We start from the raw sequence: 15,296 nt of genomic DNA, 5'->3' as shown, positions 1-15,296 counted from the left end.
TTAAGTACAAGGGTGGTATTAAACTAACATTATGATCATTACATTCTTAATAAAATTTTAGGGTCCTCTTGGAACAAAGATACTATTAAATAATGGTTCCAGGGATAGGAATGTGGAATGCAATAAATGCTGGATGGGGTGGGGTGGGCACAGGGCGGGGGACTTCCCAATTTACCAACAGTACCCAGGACACTAAGGTGATAAAATTTCCAATTCTCACAAGCTGCACCTCAGATTGTCAGTTCAGGACACCAAGCGATGTTGATGAAGCAGAATAGGAACTTAACAAAGACAAAGTGTTCAAAATAACTAAAAATGGTATAGATGATCCTATTAGCAAAGCAGAGATAGAAAGAACAAACGAATGGGCACCGAAGGAGGAAGGGGAGCTGGATGAACTGGGAGATTGGGACTGACACATATACATTACTGATACTGAGTGAGTATACTTTCACTTTCATAAAATAGGTAACTAATGAGAACCTACTGTATAGCACAGAGAACTCTACTCAATGCTCTGTGTTGGCTTAAATGGGAGGGAAATTAAAAAAAGAGGATACATGTAAACATATAGCTGATTCACTTTGCTGTACACAAAAGTTCACAACACTATGAAGCAACTATAGTTGTTGTTCAGTTGCCCAGTCGTGTCTGACTCTTTGTGACCCCATGGACTGCAGCATGCCAGGCCTCTCTGTCCCTCAACATCTCCTGAAGTTTGCCCAAGTTCATGGCATCAGTGATGCCATCCAGCCATCTCATCCTCTGAAGCCCTGTTTAACCCTGTCTAAAATATCATCCATCCATCTGTAACCCTTCCCAGCAAATTTGTACTGAGTGGGTCTTAAGTGCCAAGGGTTGGTTTAGGCACTGGGTAGTTTTTCTGTTATTTATTATTTTATATTCTCCCATCAGAAAAGTTCAAGATATTTACATTTCAACTTAATCAAATAGACTCATTCTTAGAAGATTTCAGCAGGAGGTCATTTGAAAAATTAAATTTTGTAATTGAGAATTTCCTGAGATGCTTCAATTCATATAGAATATATAGAATCTAATTGTCACTCTATATCTAAAGTTGAGATTCTTTATATTAGAAGGTTTGGCCACATGAGTAGAATTTAACTTCTAAAAAGAAAACTATGTCAATTTTATTTGTATTAAAAAACAATTTCACATCATAGGGAATTATGTTACAATACTGACTTTGATGGATTTTTTTTCAAAAGGTATCTTCTCTATTGTTTATGGTGAAGTAACTGGTACTAGGCTTACTTTTCTACATTTAAAAATTATAAAACTGGCTAATTGTTTCAGACTCTTGCAACAAGCAACCCAGTACATAGTTCTCAAGAGAAGAGAAATTCATCAGGTGAGTGCCACCTCTGCCCAACTCTCCCCCTGGGTACATTTTGCTGACCATGGTACAGAAATGTGGATCCTACACAGACAACAGCGGTCTCACCGAACTGAGAGTGCAGAGATCCAAGTTGGGGCTGCAGAAGTAGCCAGAATTTGTGGGACGACGATCAGAAAGGAAAAAGTTAAATTGAATAGGGAGCCCTGAAGATTCCCTTCAGGTCCTTATCTAAGGGGTGAATGGCTGATACACAGGATGAGACTCCAAGTGGTCTGGCAGAGCGCAGCATCTTTGAGCTGATAGCTGATAAGGGTCGGAAGATTGTGCATACACAATGCTGGGAAAAAGCAGTGTTCTGGCCCACACAAAGTGAGCATCTGGGCATCCAGTGGATAGCCCAAAGTCCACGTCTCATGAGTAAGAACCATAAGCTGTCTAATAGGTAGAGTACAGGCTGTGCCTTAGAGCTAAGGAAAACCTTATGGCAGAAAGTGAAGAGGAACTAAAAAGCCTCTTGATGAAAGTGAAAGTTGAGCGTGAAAAAGTTGGCTTAAAGCTCAACATTCAGAAAACGAAGATCATGGCATCCGGTCCCATCACTTCATGGGAAATAGATGGGGAAACAGTGGAAACAGTGTCAGACTTTATTTTTTTGGGCTCCAAAATCACTGCAGATGGTGACTGCAGCCATGAAATTAAAAGACGCTTACTCCTTGGAAGGAAAGTTATGACCAACTTAGATAGCATAATGAAAAGCAGAGACATTACTTTGCCAAAAAAGGTCCATCTAATCAAGGCTATGGTTTTTCCTGTGGTCACCTATGGATGTGAGAGTTGGACTGTGAAGAAGGCTGAGTGCTGAAGAATTGATGCTTTTGAACTGTGGTGTTGGAGAAGACTCCTGAGAGTCCCTTGGACTGCAAGGAGATCCAACCAGTCCATTCTGAAGGAGATCAGCCCTGGGATTTCTTTGGAAGGAATGATGCTAAATCTGAAACTCCAGTACTTTGGCCACCTCATGTGAAGAGTTGACTCATTGGAAAAGACTCTGATGCTGGGAGGGATTGGGGGCAGGAGGAGAAGGGGACGACAGAGGATGAGATGGCTGGATGGCATCACTGACTCGATGGATGTGAGTCTGAGTGAACTCCGGGAGTTGGTGATGGACAGGGAGGCCTGGTGTGCTGCGATTCATGGGGTCGCAAAGAATCGGACACGACTGAGCGACTGAACTGAACTGAACTGAAGGAAGAATAATGGTGGCTCAGACGGTAAAGGACCTGCCCGCAATATGGGAGACTCAGGTTCAATTCCTGGGTCTGGAAGATCCCCTGGAGAAGGAAATTGCTACCTACTCCAGTATTCTTGCCTGGATAATCCCATGGACAGAGGAGTCTGGAGGGCTACAGTCTATGGGGTCACAAAGTCAAGTATGACTGAGTGACTAAAAAAAAAAAAAAAAGGAATAATAAAACAAAGGCTCAGGGGATCGAAAGAATTCACCTACTATAACAACATAATATTAATATACATAACATAAAATAATATATCATGATATATAATTGTAACGCAAGTGATATATTCAAAAAACGGGCATAAGTGAACAAGTAGGATATTCTCTAGAGACATACAGACTATAAAAAAGAACCAAATGGTGATTCTAGTATGAAACTTAAAATAAACCAAATGCATAGTTTGACGAATTGTCTAAATAAACGACTAGGAATGTTAGAAGAAAGAGACAAATGATGAGAAACTTTTATTAGAAACAGCTGAGTCAGATGAAAATGGAACTATGTCTTTAAAGGGTCTAAAGGGAAAAAAAGGAACAAAGAATGGACTGTTTAGAATTTTATATTCAGAAAAAAAGTGTTCTTCAAAACTGAGGGTAAATTAATGACATTTTTCAGATAAAGAAAACCTGAGATACTTTATGGCCACAGATTTGTGCTACAGAAATGCTAAAGGAGGTTCTTCAGGCCGTAAGGAAATGACACAGTTTGAAACTGATGAATAGTAAATGGCAAATGTGTGGGTTAACATAAAAGATGACCCTATTTTATTTAAAAATAACCCATTATTTTAAAACACAAATTGTAACAGTGTGCCATGTGGCTCATAGCTTGCAAAAGAAATAAAGTACATCATGACAATAGCACAAAGAGTGAAAGAAGGCTACATGGACCCATTTGTTGTAAGGATCCTGCATTTTGCATAAAGTGACATGATGCTAATTCTATGTAGGTTGCAAGTTAAAGATGCAGCTTTAGAGCAACCACTAAAAGTGCAAGAAAAAGATAGCTAAAAAGCAAATTGGTTCAAAAAATAGAACTTTTGAAAAGACATTTAATCCAAAAGAAAACAGAAACAAAAAAGGAATGAGAACAGGAAACAAATAGCAAAATGGGAGATTTAAATCCACTGTGTCAGTAACTGTTGTGCTTCGTCGCTCAGTCGCGTCTGACTCTTTGTGACCCCACAACCCTCAGTCATGTCTGACTCTTTGTGACCCCAAAATAAAACAGAAACAAAAAAGGAATGAGAACAGGAAACACATAGCAAAATGGGAGATTTAAATCTGCTATGTCAATAATTGTTGTGCTTAGTCCCTCAGTCGTGTTTGACTCATTGTGACCCCGTGGATTATAACCTGCCAGACTCCTCTGTCCATGGGGATTTTTCAGACAAGAATACTGGAGTGGGTTGCCATGCACTCTTCCAGGGGATCTTCCCAACCCAGAGATCAAACTCAGGGTTTCCTGCATTGCAGGTGGATTCTTTACCATCTCAGCCACCAGGGAAGTCCCATGTCAATAATTACATTAAACATAATGGATTAAACATTCCAGTGAAAGGCTAGAAACTGTTCAACTGGATACAAAAGCAATATCAAACTAAAGGATGCTACAACAGACACATGTTACATAAAAACACAAAGAAACGGGCAGTTAAAGAATGGGGAAAATATGCAGAGTATTCTTAAATAAGCTGATGTGGCTGTATTAGCATAAGATAAAGTAGAATTCAAGAAAAGTGACATTATCAAAAGTAAAATAAAGTTATTGTATATTAATGAAAGGATCAGGAAGAAATAAATCCAAAACTTGTATACACCTAAAAACCTAGCTTCAAAATACACAAAGCAAAAACTAATAGAACCAATGGGAAAAACAGGAAAATATATAACCTTTGTTAAAGATTTTAACACTCATCTCTGAAATCATTACATAACAAGTAACAAATATTGTAGAGGCTACAGAAGCTGTAAATAATATTGGCAAACAAACTAACAGAATCTCTTACCAAGCAAGGACCAAGAGGGGACCTCAGTTTGATAAAAGGTTACCAGGTAAAAATTTAATTGTCAACCTAAAACAAATGCATTTCCCTGAGTGTAAATATTTCCTCATTAATAGAAAGATGTCTGGAAAAGGAAATGGCAACCCACTCCAGTGTCTTGCCTGGAGAATCCCATGGACAGAGGAGCCTGGCGGGCTACAGACCATGGTGTCACAAAAGGGTCGGACATGACCTAGTGACTAAACAGTAACGACAATAGAAAGACATGCTGCATTTAACTTACTCCCTGTATTTCCCAAACACTATTAGTTTACCACGGATGATAGCCTACAGTCTCAGCAAAACAGTGTGGAAACCAGGAGTATGCTGTAGAACACTCCACCTTTGAAAGAAAATGTTAGATGTGGGCTCCTTTTCCTTAGCAAACAGAAGAGTAACACAAAAAATTCTCAGGGATCTTACATATTCCTCCAACGGAAAAAGCAACACTGGGAATACTGTGTTGATGCTAGCTGATTTACTATTCTGGTTCGAAGCTGAGATTACCCAGCTGAGGAGATAAACATCCAGTTCTGGCAGACAGCTGTAACTGACTCTACGGGGAGACCTACTTGAGTTTAGAAGAAAGAAGATGATCATGTTGGATTTAAATTGGGCATATTCCCAACGTGTTCTGAAATGTTGGAGATTTCTGGAGGACTATATATTTTTGTCCACTTTACTTTTGATTTTATTATAAACTAGGATAAAAGAAAACTCGTGTGACCCCATGGACTGTAGCCTGTCAAGCTCCTCTATCCGTGGGATTTCCCAGGCAAAAATAATGGAGTGGGTTGCTATTTCCTTCTCCAGGGAATCTTCCTGACCCAGGGATCGACCCCAGGTCTCCTGCATTGGCAGGTGGATTCTTTATGGACTGAGCCACCAGGGAAGCCCCCAAAATCACTACTTTCATTCCATTTATGGGTGGCTTTGATAGCAGTTTAGTAGAGCGAGTTATGAAATCTTCATGTTCCCTTGTCTAGCAAGACCACGTGTCTCTGTGTTACATGGGGAATCTATGTGAGAAAACCGCTCTGCTGGTGTCCCTGGGGTCAGGAGACTACTATGAAAGGCTTCTCTAGAAATACTTCATTTGAGGAATTTAATAATCAGAAGTCCCAGACAGGCTACTGCCTTATGGTAAATTCTGTCTCTGTCTGAGGAAGGTAGGGGAGCAGAGGCAGTGCGTACTGTTCCTTAAACACCATTTGAAAAGAATACAGTGTATTAATTTGCCACCTTCCACCAACCAAGAGTTCTCACTGAACTCGCATATGATAAATCAGAAGGAGCTGACCCAAGAGGCCAAGTCAGTACTCGAGAGAAAGCTGATACCTACCGCAGCATCCACGGCCACCTTCTTTGCCAGTAAAACATGTGTTTCCTGTTATACAGGGCCAGCCCTAACACACAGGATTTGACATTTGGTAGGTACCCAATAAACGCAGCACACATCAACGTCAGCTTCACCGAATAAAACGGTTTTATGAAGCATTTCGCGCTGAACACTTGCCGACAATCGCTTGCCTTTTTGAAACCCAGCGTGCAGAGCTTGGCTTCCTCTCCAAATTGCCACTTGCACTGTGTGTTCGCGTCGTATAACTCTCCGGGCAGCTTCTCCGGATACTTGTACTCCTTCACGGGCTTTGGCCGGTCGGCAAGGCAGGTAGCCTGGGCGGTGCTAGAACACAGAAGAGCTGCTGGTGAGGCCAGGAGTTCCCAAAGGTGTACACGCAATCAGGCCTTTTGTTTCCCCTCATCAGTGGCACCCCACTCCAGTACTCTTGCCTGGAAAATCCATGGACAGGGGAGTCTGGTAGGCTGCAGTCCATGGGGTCGCTAAGAGTCGGACACGACTGAGCGACTTTACTTTCACTTTTTACTTTCATGCGTTGGAGAAGGAAATGGCAACCCACTCCAGTGTTCTTGCCTGGAGAATCCCAGGGACAGGGAAGCCTGGTGGGCTGCCGTCTATGGGGTCGCAGAGTCGGACATGACTGAAGTGACCCAGCAGCATGAAAATCTACAACATGTCTTGTGCAAAGAAGAGGAGACTTTTTTTTTCCCCTGAGGTCGAAATAAAACATTTATCTTAATCGTATTTCAATATAGGGGCCACAGTTTCTAAAATTGTTCAGAATCTATGTCACGTTTTCTGGGGAGGCCATTTGCTCTTCCTGGGATCTCTCACTTAGCGTGGGGAAAGTGGGAAGAAATGGTACAACCAGATGTTCGATGCAAGAAGCTCCTATAACAGACACTGTCTAAAGTACACTCCTTTCCAGGAACAATAAAAAGATGAAATGAGCATTGTTAATAGCAGAAACATGATCAACCTGTGTCAAAGGCTGTGATTTTTTTCTTCCTTCCTTTCCTGCACAATAGCTTCCAGCTTCCGCATGGAACATGTGCAGTGATTTCCATCAGAAATGCTCTATACGAAGGCTGATTTCTGACCAGATTCCCAGGCCTAGAAGAAGTTCATTCTCTCCTTCAGTTCACTAGCAGATAGTTAACCACCAATTGGTGATTTCTTCCTCCACAAACAGGGCATTCTGTTCCCTACACAGACGTGCTTCGGGATAATTTTGCATTGGGAGGAAGGAGGAGAAACAAGTGTTTGCAAATAGCAACTAAATTCTGCTTATAAATTTCCATAAGCGAAAGTGAACAGCAAACAAACAAAAATAAAACACTTCTGTAATCACAACAAATTCCACAGCAGTAGGTCACCTTAGGCATCTCCCAACTTTTCTTTGTGGGGTTGTTCACCTTGAGGGGAATCTTTACCTCACCCTACTCACCCCAAAGTAACAATCTGTTCTCTGTTTCTGTTTTTCTTTTCAACATCCCACACATTCATGAAATCATACAATGTCTGTCTTTCTCTGACTCATTTCACTCATTTCACAATGCCCTCAAAATTCATCTATGTTGTCACACGTGATTGAACTTCCTTCCTTCTCGTGGCTGAATGATATCACACCGTGTGCACGTGTGGATATAGACACAGTACACATACGAGCTTCCCAGCTGGCGCCATTGGTAAGGAATCCACCTGCCAGTGCTGGAGACACAGGAGACTTGTGTTCGATCCCTGGGTTGGGAAGATCCCCTGGAGAAGGAAATGATGACCCAGCCCAGCACTTTTGCCTGCAGAATCCCATGGACAGAGGAGCCTGGCAGGCTAAAGTCCATGAGGTCGCAAAGAGTCACTTGCGACTAAACACACGCACACACACACACACCAGTGCATATACACATGTGAACATCACATGTACATCACATGTATCAAGTCCTCTTTACTCTTTCACCCACTGAAGGACACTCAGGCTGTTTCCAAGACTTGGCCATTGTGATGTGCTCCAGGTCATGACCTCGGTAGAAGTTACACCAAAGTGTGTGTGCATGTGTGCTAAGTCGCTTCAGTCATGTGCAACTCTGTGACCCTATGGACTGTTGCCCCCAGGCTGTAAAATGTTATTGAGCTTATAATTTGGTACATATATATTATATATGTGGTCAAGCACAGCAAAAAATAACATTAATGAAGAATATTAGGCCAAGCCAGAGGTTCTGTAAGAAAATTTCAAAGTCCTTTTCCCCGCCATGACTCACGAACCATAACAGGTTAAAGACTTCCAGAGATTTTTTTTTTTCTTTTTTTACCTTTACCACCTCTTCTTCCAAGAGAGGACACGGGCCCTCAGGAAAGGCTACCTACTTGCCACGGTCAAGGTCTCCCAGGCTTACGTGGGGAAGTCCAAGTTGGCGCATGAGCTGATTCCCTGGCTGATCTACAGGAAACTGCTCGTCCTTCCGTCTCACAAAAACTACACTTAGCCATGACTCGAGGGCTTGTTTTTCTTAAGATCAATATTAAACAGCAGGGCAAGATGTAAATGGAAATGTCTTATTTCTCTTATGTCCCCAAACAGATTCTTTCAGGTCAAATCAAATTTTCTCATCCACAGGGTGGTCTGGGGCACGCCAGGGCATCCGTGCCCCTTTAAACTCCTGCTTTCCTGCAATGACCTTTCTCATGTATGGATGTGGATTATGTGATGAGAGGGCTTCCCTCGTGGCTCAGACAGTAAAGAATCTGCCTGCAATGTGGGAGACCTGGGTTTGATCCCTGGGTTGGGAAGGTCCCCTGGAGAAGGGAATGGCACCCCACTCCAGTATTCTTGCCTGGAGAATCCCATGGACAGAGGAGCCTGGAAGGCTACAGTCTTTGGGGTCGCAAAGAGTTGGATACATCTGAACAAATGTTTCAGTTCAGTTCAGTTCTGTGATGAGAAGGGAGGTGATATTTTCTGATCAGCAGTTCATGATTCAAACTTTCAAGCAGCAAATTGAAGATGAGCCCATGTTGCCATTAAATTTAAAATAATGAGCTAAAATTTCCCTAAGTCCTAGGCCTCCCAGATACAGACATGAGTAAATGTGATGAAGTCTGTCTGTCTGCAGGAAGTGACATACGTCTTTACTGATGAGTCTGAGGAATTTACTGTAAACACTTTTCTACTAAGTATAGAGAAAAGTCATGCTGACAACTTCAGGCCAATTGAGTTTCCTTATTATATATAATTTTTCTGTATACCTAATGCTAAACTGCTAATAAAGGAAAGCAGATTCATCTTCGAAAAGTTGGTCACTTATCCTTACTCATTGTTGGGATCACATCCAAATTGCTGACTAACTGGTGGAGAATATAACAGTGTTTTGATTACTTAAAAGTTAGGGAACCAGAAAACATGTAAAAGAAGATGGATTCAGGGTCATTAAGCCAACGAAAAATCAGGGTTGAAACACTGGGCACATTCAGTTCACAGCCAGACATCTCAAGTGCTAAGAATCCGAAGAGTGAATCGGACAATGAGAGGCTTTCTTGGAAAACTTGATCTTTCAAGAAAACACATTTCTGAGCATGAAAAACATCTTATTATTATTATTTTTTTTATGTGTGGTCCAAATTTTTATTATTATGTGGTCCAAAGAAATTAGTAAACTCCCTGAAAACAACTGTTTATTACTGCATGGCTAGAGAAGAGTTTTAATAATCGGCACAAAAATCAACCGAACAAAATGGCTCTGGGCTCCAGACTCTCATCGGTCATTCCCAGGGCCACATTTTGATTTGGCGATTACACCCCTGATTAGTGGCATGGAGAGAATTATTGTCTCAGACTAGGACTGCTCTCTTTCCGTGAGTTCCATATTTCTTGGCAGTTTAAAACCCAAACTCTCTCATGAAGCTGATCTTCATGCAAGCCCACACTTTGTATCCCTGATGCCTGCACTTTTCAGGTTTTCAGAGCACATTTCAAAAAATTTATGATGTTTATATGTCTTCATCAAGACCAGTAAGATGAAAAAGAAGTAAATTTTTAAGAATATAAAATTTATACAAAGGATTTGAGATATAAAAACATTTAAAATTTTCCTTGTCAATACACTTCTTTGTTAGAGAAAGCAGAATCCTTCACACACACACACACACACACACACACACACACAAACACACACCCCTAAAAATTTGAGCAGCTGCATGAAGCAGCGAAAAACAATGCTAACAATCCCCAACTTGACCCCAAGAGAACACTGTGCAGAGAAAAGCAAATGTTGACAGGACCCATTGTGCCCTGCCAGTTGAAGAAGAGTGTGAATGCTGCCCTTTTGGTAACAGAAGTTTTAAGAAGCGATCAAGTGTGTATCCCTGGAGTACAGGTTTATATTACAGGATACAGATTTGTTATTGTTGTTGTCTAGTCACTTAGTCTTGTACAACTCTTTTAACACCCCATGGACTGCAGCCCACCAGACTCCTCTATCCCTGGGATTCTCCAGGCAAGAGTACCGGAGTGGGCGGCCATGCCCTCCTCCAGGGGGTCTTCCCCACCCAGGGCTGAGCCTGCATCTCTTGCGTCTCCTCCACTGGGAAGTCCTAGGGTCTATTTGTGTGTTTCCCCCTGGTCTTCTTTCATTTGTTTTCTCTCTCTGACTTTCAAGTCTACTAATTTTTTTTTTTTTACTTTTTTCTTTTTGATTTATTTTTGGAGGCTAATTACTTTACAATATTGTATTGGTTTGGTTTTGTCATACACTGACATGAGTCCGCCACGGGTGCACATGTGTTCCCCATCCTGAACCCCACTGCCTAATTTTTTTCTTGTGATAATCTGCTACAAACTCAAGGTAAGGTGGTTTCATGTGTTAAGTTTTTTCCCCAAGAACATATAATTGAAGTACGAGTGGTAACACTCACACTCTCCTTGATGACGCTCAGACATGTGAATGTGCTTAAAGAGACCTAAGTAGCCACTTCCCTCCTGTTTCTTGCCAGCATGCGAGTATTTTGAAAATAAGGAAGCATGCTCTTTGCATCTCCTTTACAACAGGGGTCCCCAAACCCTGGGCCACAGATCACTCGTGTTCAGAGGCCCCTTAGGAACCTGGCTGCACAGCAGGAGGGGAGCGGCTGGTACACATGAGTCTGGGGACCGCTCCAACGGGACTTGGCGGACCCAGCCGTGAACGTCAAAGGCAGCGAGAGACACACAGCCAGCTGCGGGGCTCGTACCTTAAAAACCTGTGCAGGTACTGGCGGCTGCAGGGGGACCAGGAGAAGACCCCGTTGCGTCCTGCCAACGTGGGGGACATTATGTTGCCTTCCGACTTCTTGCACACGTTCCCCTCTCCGTCATGGACCATGCCGAAGCTGTGGGAGAGAAACGGGTCTGTCAGAGCAAAGAACAGGGTCAGCGATCGCACTCACTCAAACCAACACAGGTCAGCCCTGTGAAGACCACTCCTCCTGTGTGCTAGGCAGGCTGGCAAGGGGAAACCAAACCGGGGAAAATATCCACGTGGTCACGGACCCTTCCGGGAGAAACTACCATTTGTGCAGCTACTGAAAGTGCCCACCATCAAAACAGAGCCCACGGCCAGGTATCTGTGAAGGGCAGACAATTCAGTTATAAAAAAGCGTTTCCAGTGTGGGGGATGTGTGCGTGTGTGCTCGGTCACTCAGTCATGTCCGACTCTTTCAGACTCCATGGACAGTAATCTGCCAGGCTCCTCTGTCCATGGGATTTCCCGGGCAAGAGTACTGGAGTGGGTTGCCATCCCCTTCTCCGGGGGATCTTTCCAACCCAGGGATTGAACCCAGGCCTCCTGCATTGCCGGTAGGTGTTTTGCAGATGGTCAAAACCCAAAATGCCAACAGTGCATCCTTACTGTCCCTTGAGAAAACTGCAGTCTTGAGCTTATAAGAATCCCACTGACAGCTGCTACACATGCCCATTAAATCAGCTGCTGCTTAACTTCCTAAAGCTAGTCCTGTAGGATTGCCTCAGGTTGCCATCTTCACCCACCTCAGAAGAGCACAACTTGCTGCACTGGGAAGGAAGCCTGGGGGACTTGGGAGCTCCATGACCTGGAAGACTTCCCATGGGGGCGGACACATTCTTGGAGAGTCAAGCCATTTTTGGCCTTTAGTGCCTGGTACCCACCCGCTCAGGCTTCCCTGGCAGCTCAGCTGGTAAGGAATCTGCCTGCAGTACAGGAGACCCCAGTTCGATTCCTGGGTGGGGAAGATGCCCTGGAGGAGGGCGTAGCAACCCAGTCTAGTATTATTGCCTGGAGAATCCCCATGGACAGAGGAGTGTGGCGGGCTACAGTCCATGGGGTCTCAAAGAGTTGGACGTAACTGAGCGACTCAGCACAGAGCCCACCCGGTCACTGTACAGAGTCCCAGAAAGCAGTTCTGAATGAGCGGGATACAGAAGGAAGGGGAAGGGAAGAGAAGGAGGAAGCAAAGAGGGGTGGATGGTTCCTGCATCCATGTGGGCTTTCCTCTGCCGAGAACCCCATGATGAATGGAGGGAGGGGCACAGGGCTGGGAGACAGGGACACATGGGAGGTAGCTCCCAGGGGGCCGGGGAATCTGCACTTGTGGCAGAGGCTGAAGACTCAACTGTTTTCCTTAGAGCTGTTTAATAATATCAGGAAGAAGAACAACTCCCATTTGTAAGCACTACTTTTCAGGTATGGAGAAGGCAATGGCAACCCACTCCAGTACTCTTGCCTGGAAAATCCCATGGACATTAAGCACATTAAGTATTATTTTCTCACTACAGGTCTACAAGGTAGACATTATATTTGTAACGATAGCAAGATGGGAGGCCGGAGACAGCCTAGTCCAGGGTCTCAGAGCTGGGACTGGAACCCAATACTCTTGATGTCAGAGCTCGGACCGACCCATGCAATAGTGTAATCTGAGCGTGGTTGAAGGGTGGGTCCAAGGAAACCTGCTGCACAATCACTGTCCAACTTCTGCATGATTCCCGCTCAGGACCAAGGGGATGCAGATGCAGTCACTCCAGCCTCCACCTGAAATCCCATTAAAAGCACTCAGTCAAGGCGAGGTAACCATACGGCAGAGGGGATGTGCCCCAGAAATGGAGGATTCAGGCGTCATCCATGGGAGGCTGCCTCGGGGAGAAAGTGATGAAGATGAAATAGCAAAGTACCTTCCCCTGGATGGCCCTTGACTCGAATATGAAGAAAACACATTAGGGTCCAGCAAGTGCCCTAGATGAATCTGCTACCAATTCTGCCTTCATTTCTAAGGAATTCAAAACCACAGTATCCCACATCTGGGGATTAAACATCTTCATCAAAGTCATTTTCGATGATTCTCAGACTTGTCTGAGCATCAGAATATCTGAGAAATGTACCACACACTGGCTCCCCAAAGCCTACCTGGTAGAGTTTTGATTTAGTAATGTTGGGGGTTGTTGTTGAGTCGCTCAGTCCTGTCTGACTCTCTGTGACCTCATGGACTGCAGTTAGCCTGGCTTCCCTGTCCATCACCATCTCCTGGAGTTTGCTCAAACTCTTGTGCATTGAGTCGATAATGCCATCCAACCATCTCATCCTCTGTTGCCCTCTTTTCCTCCTGCCCTCAATCTTTCTCAGCATCAGGGTCTTTTCCAGTGAGTTGCCTCTTTGCATCAGGTGGCCAAAGTATTAGAACTTCAGCTTCAGCATCAGTCCTTCCAATGAATATTCAGGGTTGACTTCCTTGAGGATTGACTGGTTTGATCTCTTTGCAGTCTAAGGGACTCTCAAGAGTCTTTTCCAGCACAATTTGAAAGCATCAATTCTTCAGCGCTCAGCCTTCTTTATGGTCCAACTCTCACATCCATCCATAACTACTGGAAAAACCATAGCTTTGACTATATGGACCTTTGTCAGCAAAGTGATGTCTCTGCTTTTTTAATATGCTGTCTAGGTTTGTCATAGGTTTATTCTTTACCATTTGAGCCATCAGGAAAGCCCAAGTTGGGGGTTAGGTTCTGGTGTTTGGGTGAATCCTCACAAAATGATTCTGATACCCAACCAAACTTCAGCACTACTATGTTTCAAGTTGTTCTTGGAAGCAATACAAACCCTAAACTGCACTGAAGGAGTGTGGGGGATCAGCCTAGTGGCATGAAAGTGCACACAATAATCACAGTTGATAGTAACATTAATAAAGTCATGGAAGAATGACTAGGGCACATTTTGAAGATAAGGTTGGTATTTGGCAGCTAAGAAATGAAATTACTATTCAAGTTGCACATGCCAGACATTTTTTTTTTTAGCTTCCATGACTCACAGTACTTTATTCCAAGTGGTTACTATTCTATATTTTAAAACAATACATATTCCCGCTTTCTTGTGTACTAGCTTTTAAGTTTCTAGAGAACAGAAGGTCTTCTTAACTGTGCTCAGAGACCCAGCACTGGTGGACTTTCTAGCTCATAACAGGAGCTCCAATGACGTTTGCTGAATGAATAAGAAACGACCTTCCAGCTTTAACAGCAACTCAAATACCCAAATGTAAACATCATTTCACATCAAACTGGACTTGAGAATTATATTCAGTGTCACATGCTTTTAATGTCTTTTACAGAATTTTCTTGAGTTATTCAATGACATCAGCCAGTATTTCCTTGTTACTAGGGATATACCCAGGCTTCTCAGGTGGCCTAGTGGTAAAGAACCTGCCAATGCAGACTTAAGAGACCCGGGTTTGATTCCTGGGTCAGGAAGATCCTCTGGAGGAGGGTGTGGCAACTCACTCCAGTATTCTTGCCGGGAGAATCCCATGGACTGAAGCCTGGTGTGCTATGGTCCGTTGGGTCGCAAAGAGTTGGACATGACTAAAATGACTTTGGCATGCATGCAGTGATATACCCAGGATGAACAGCCAAGCATTTTTAGACGTTGCATCAATATTTCAGGCTGATCAGACAGCAGTGGTTAAGACAAAGGGAAGACCCTTCAGAAGTAACGATAGGTCAGAGTCATCTGGAAGGTAAATCACACACTGGCTGTGATGATGGTGCCACAGGTAGGACTTGTCCAGACTCGGATGCAGGCTTTTGAAGAAGCAGACCCATCCTCCCTGACAGACAGGAAGCCGACATGGGGACAGCAGTCAGGTGGGACTCTTGAAGCCAGGGCAGGTCAGATAACCTGGGAGAACATGAGTTGCGGCGGTGGGGGAACCTCCAGTCAGGGTCTTGGCCCTGTCATTCACAAG

At 43.6% G+C, this 15,296-nt stretch overlaps 1 protein-coding gene across 3 annotated transcripts in view; it reads right to left on the bottom strand.

Moving 5' to 3' along the window:
* The window catches only part of ADAMTS16 (ADAM metallopeptidase with thrombospondin type 1 motif 16), a 193,374-nt gene that overhangs the window by 96,945 nt on the left and 81,133 nt on the right, over positions 1-15,296 (bottom strand). For all 3 annotated transcript variants that reach the window (XR_015149151.1, XM_086362465.1, XM_086362466.1), the window contains exons 9-10: positions 11,286-11,423; positions 6,230-6,383 (exon numbers count right to left, since the gene is read on the bottom strand). Coding sequence is in view for 2 of the 3 variants with exons in the window: in XM_086362465.1 (XP_086218591.1) it covers positions 6,230-6,383; positions 11,286-11,423 (292 nt within the window). In the remaining variant the exon portion in view is untranslated. The remainder of the gene's footprint in view (positions 1-6,229; positions 6,384-11,285; positions 11,424-15,296) is intronic.

The sequence above is a fragment of the Bos grunniens genome, chromosome 20 (assembly GCF_055505025.1).
Source record: "Bos grunniens cultivar Pamir isolate PY7600 chromosome 20, Bosgru_T2T1.0, whole genome shotgun sequence".
In the NCBI taxonomy this organism is placed as follows: Eukaryota; Metazoa; Chordata; class Mammalia; order Artiodactyla; family Bovidae; genus Bos; species Bos grunniens.
Note: the sequence above shows the minus strand (reverse complement) of the source record. Positions and strands in the feature narration are given on the sequence as shown.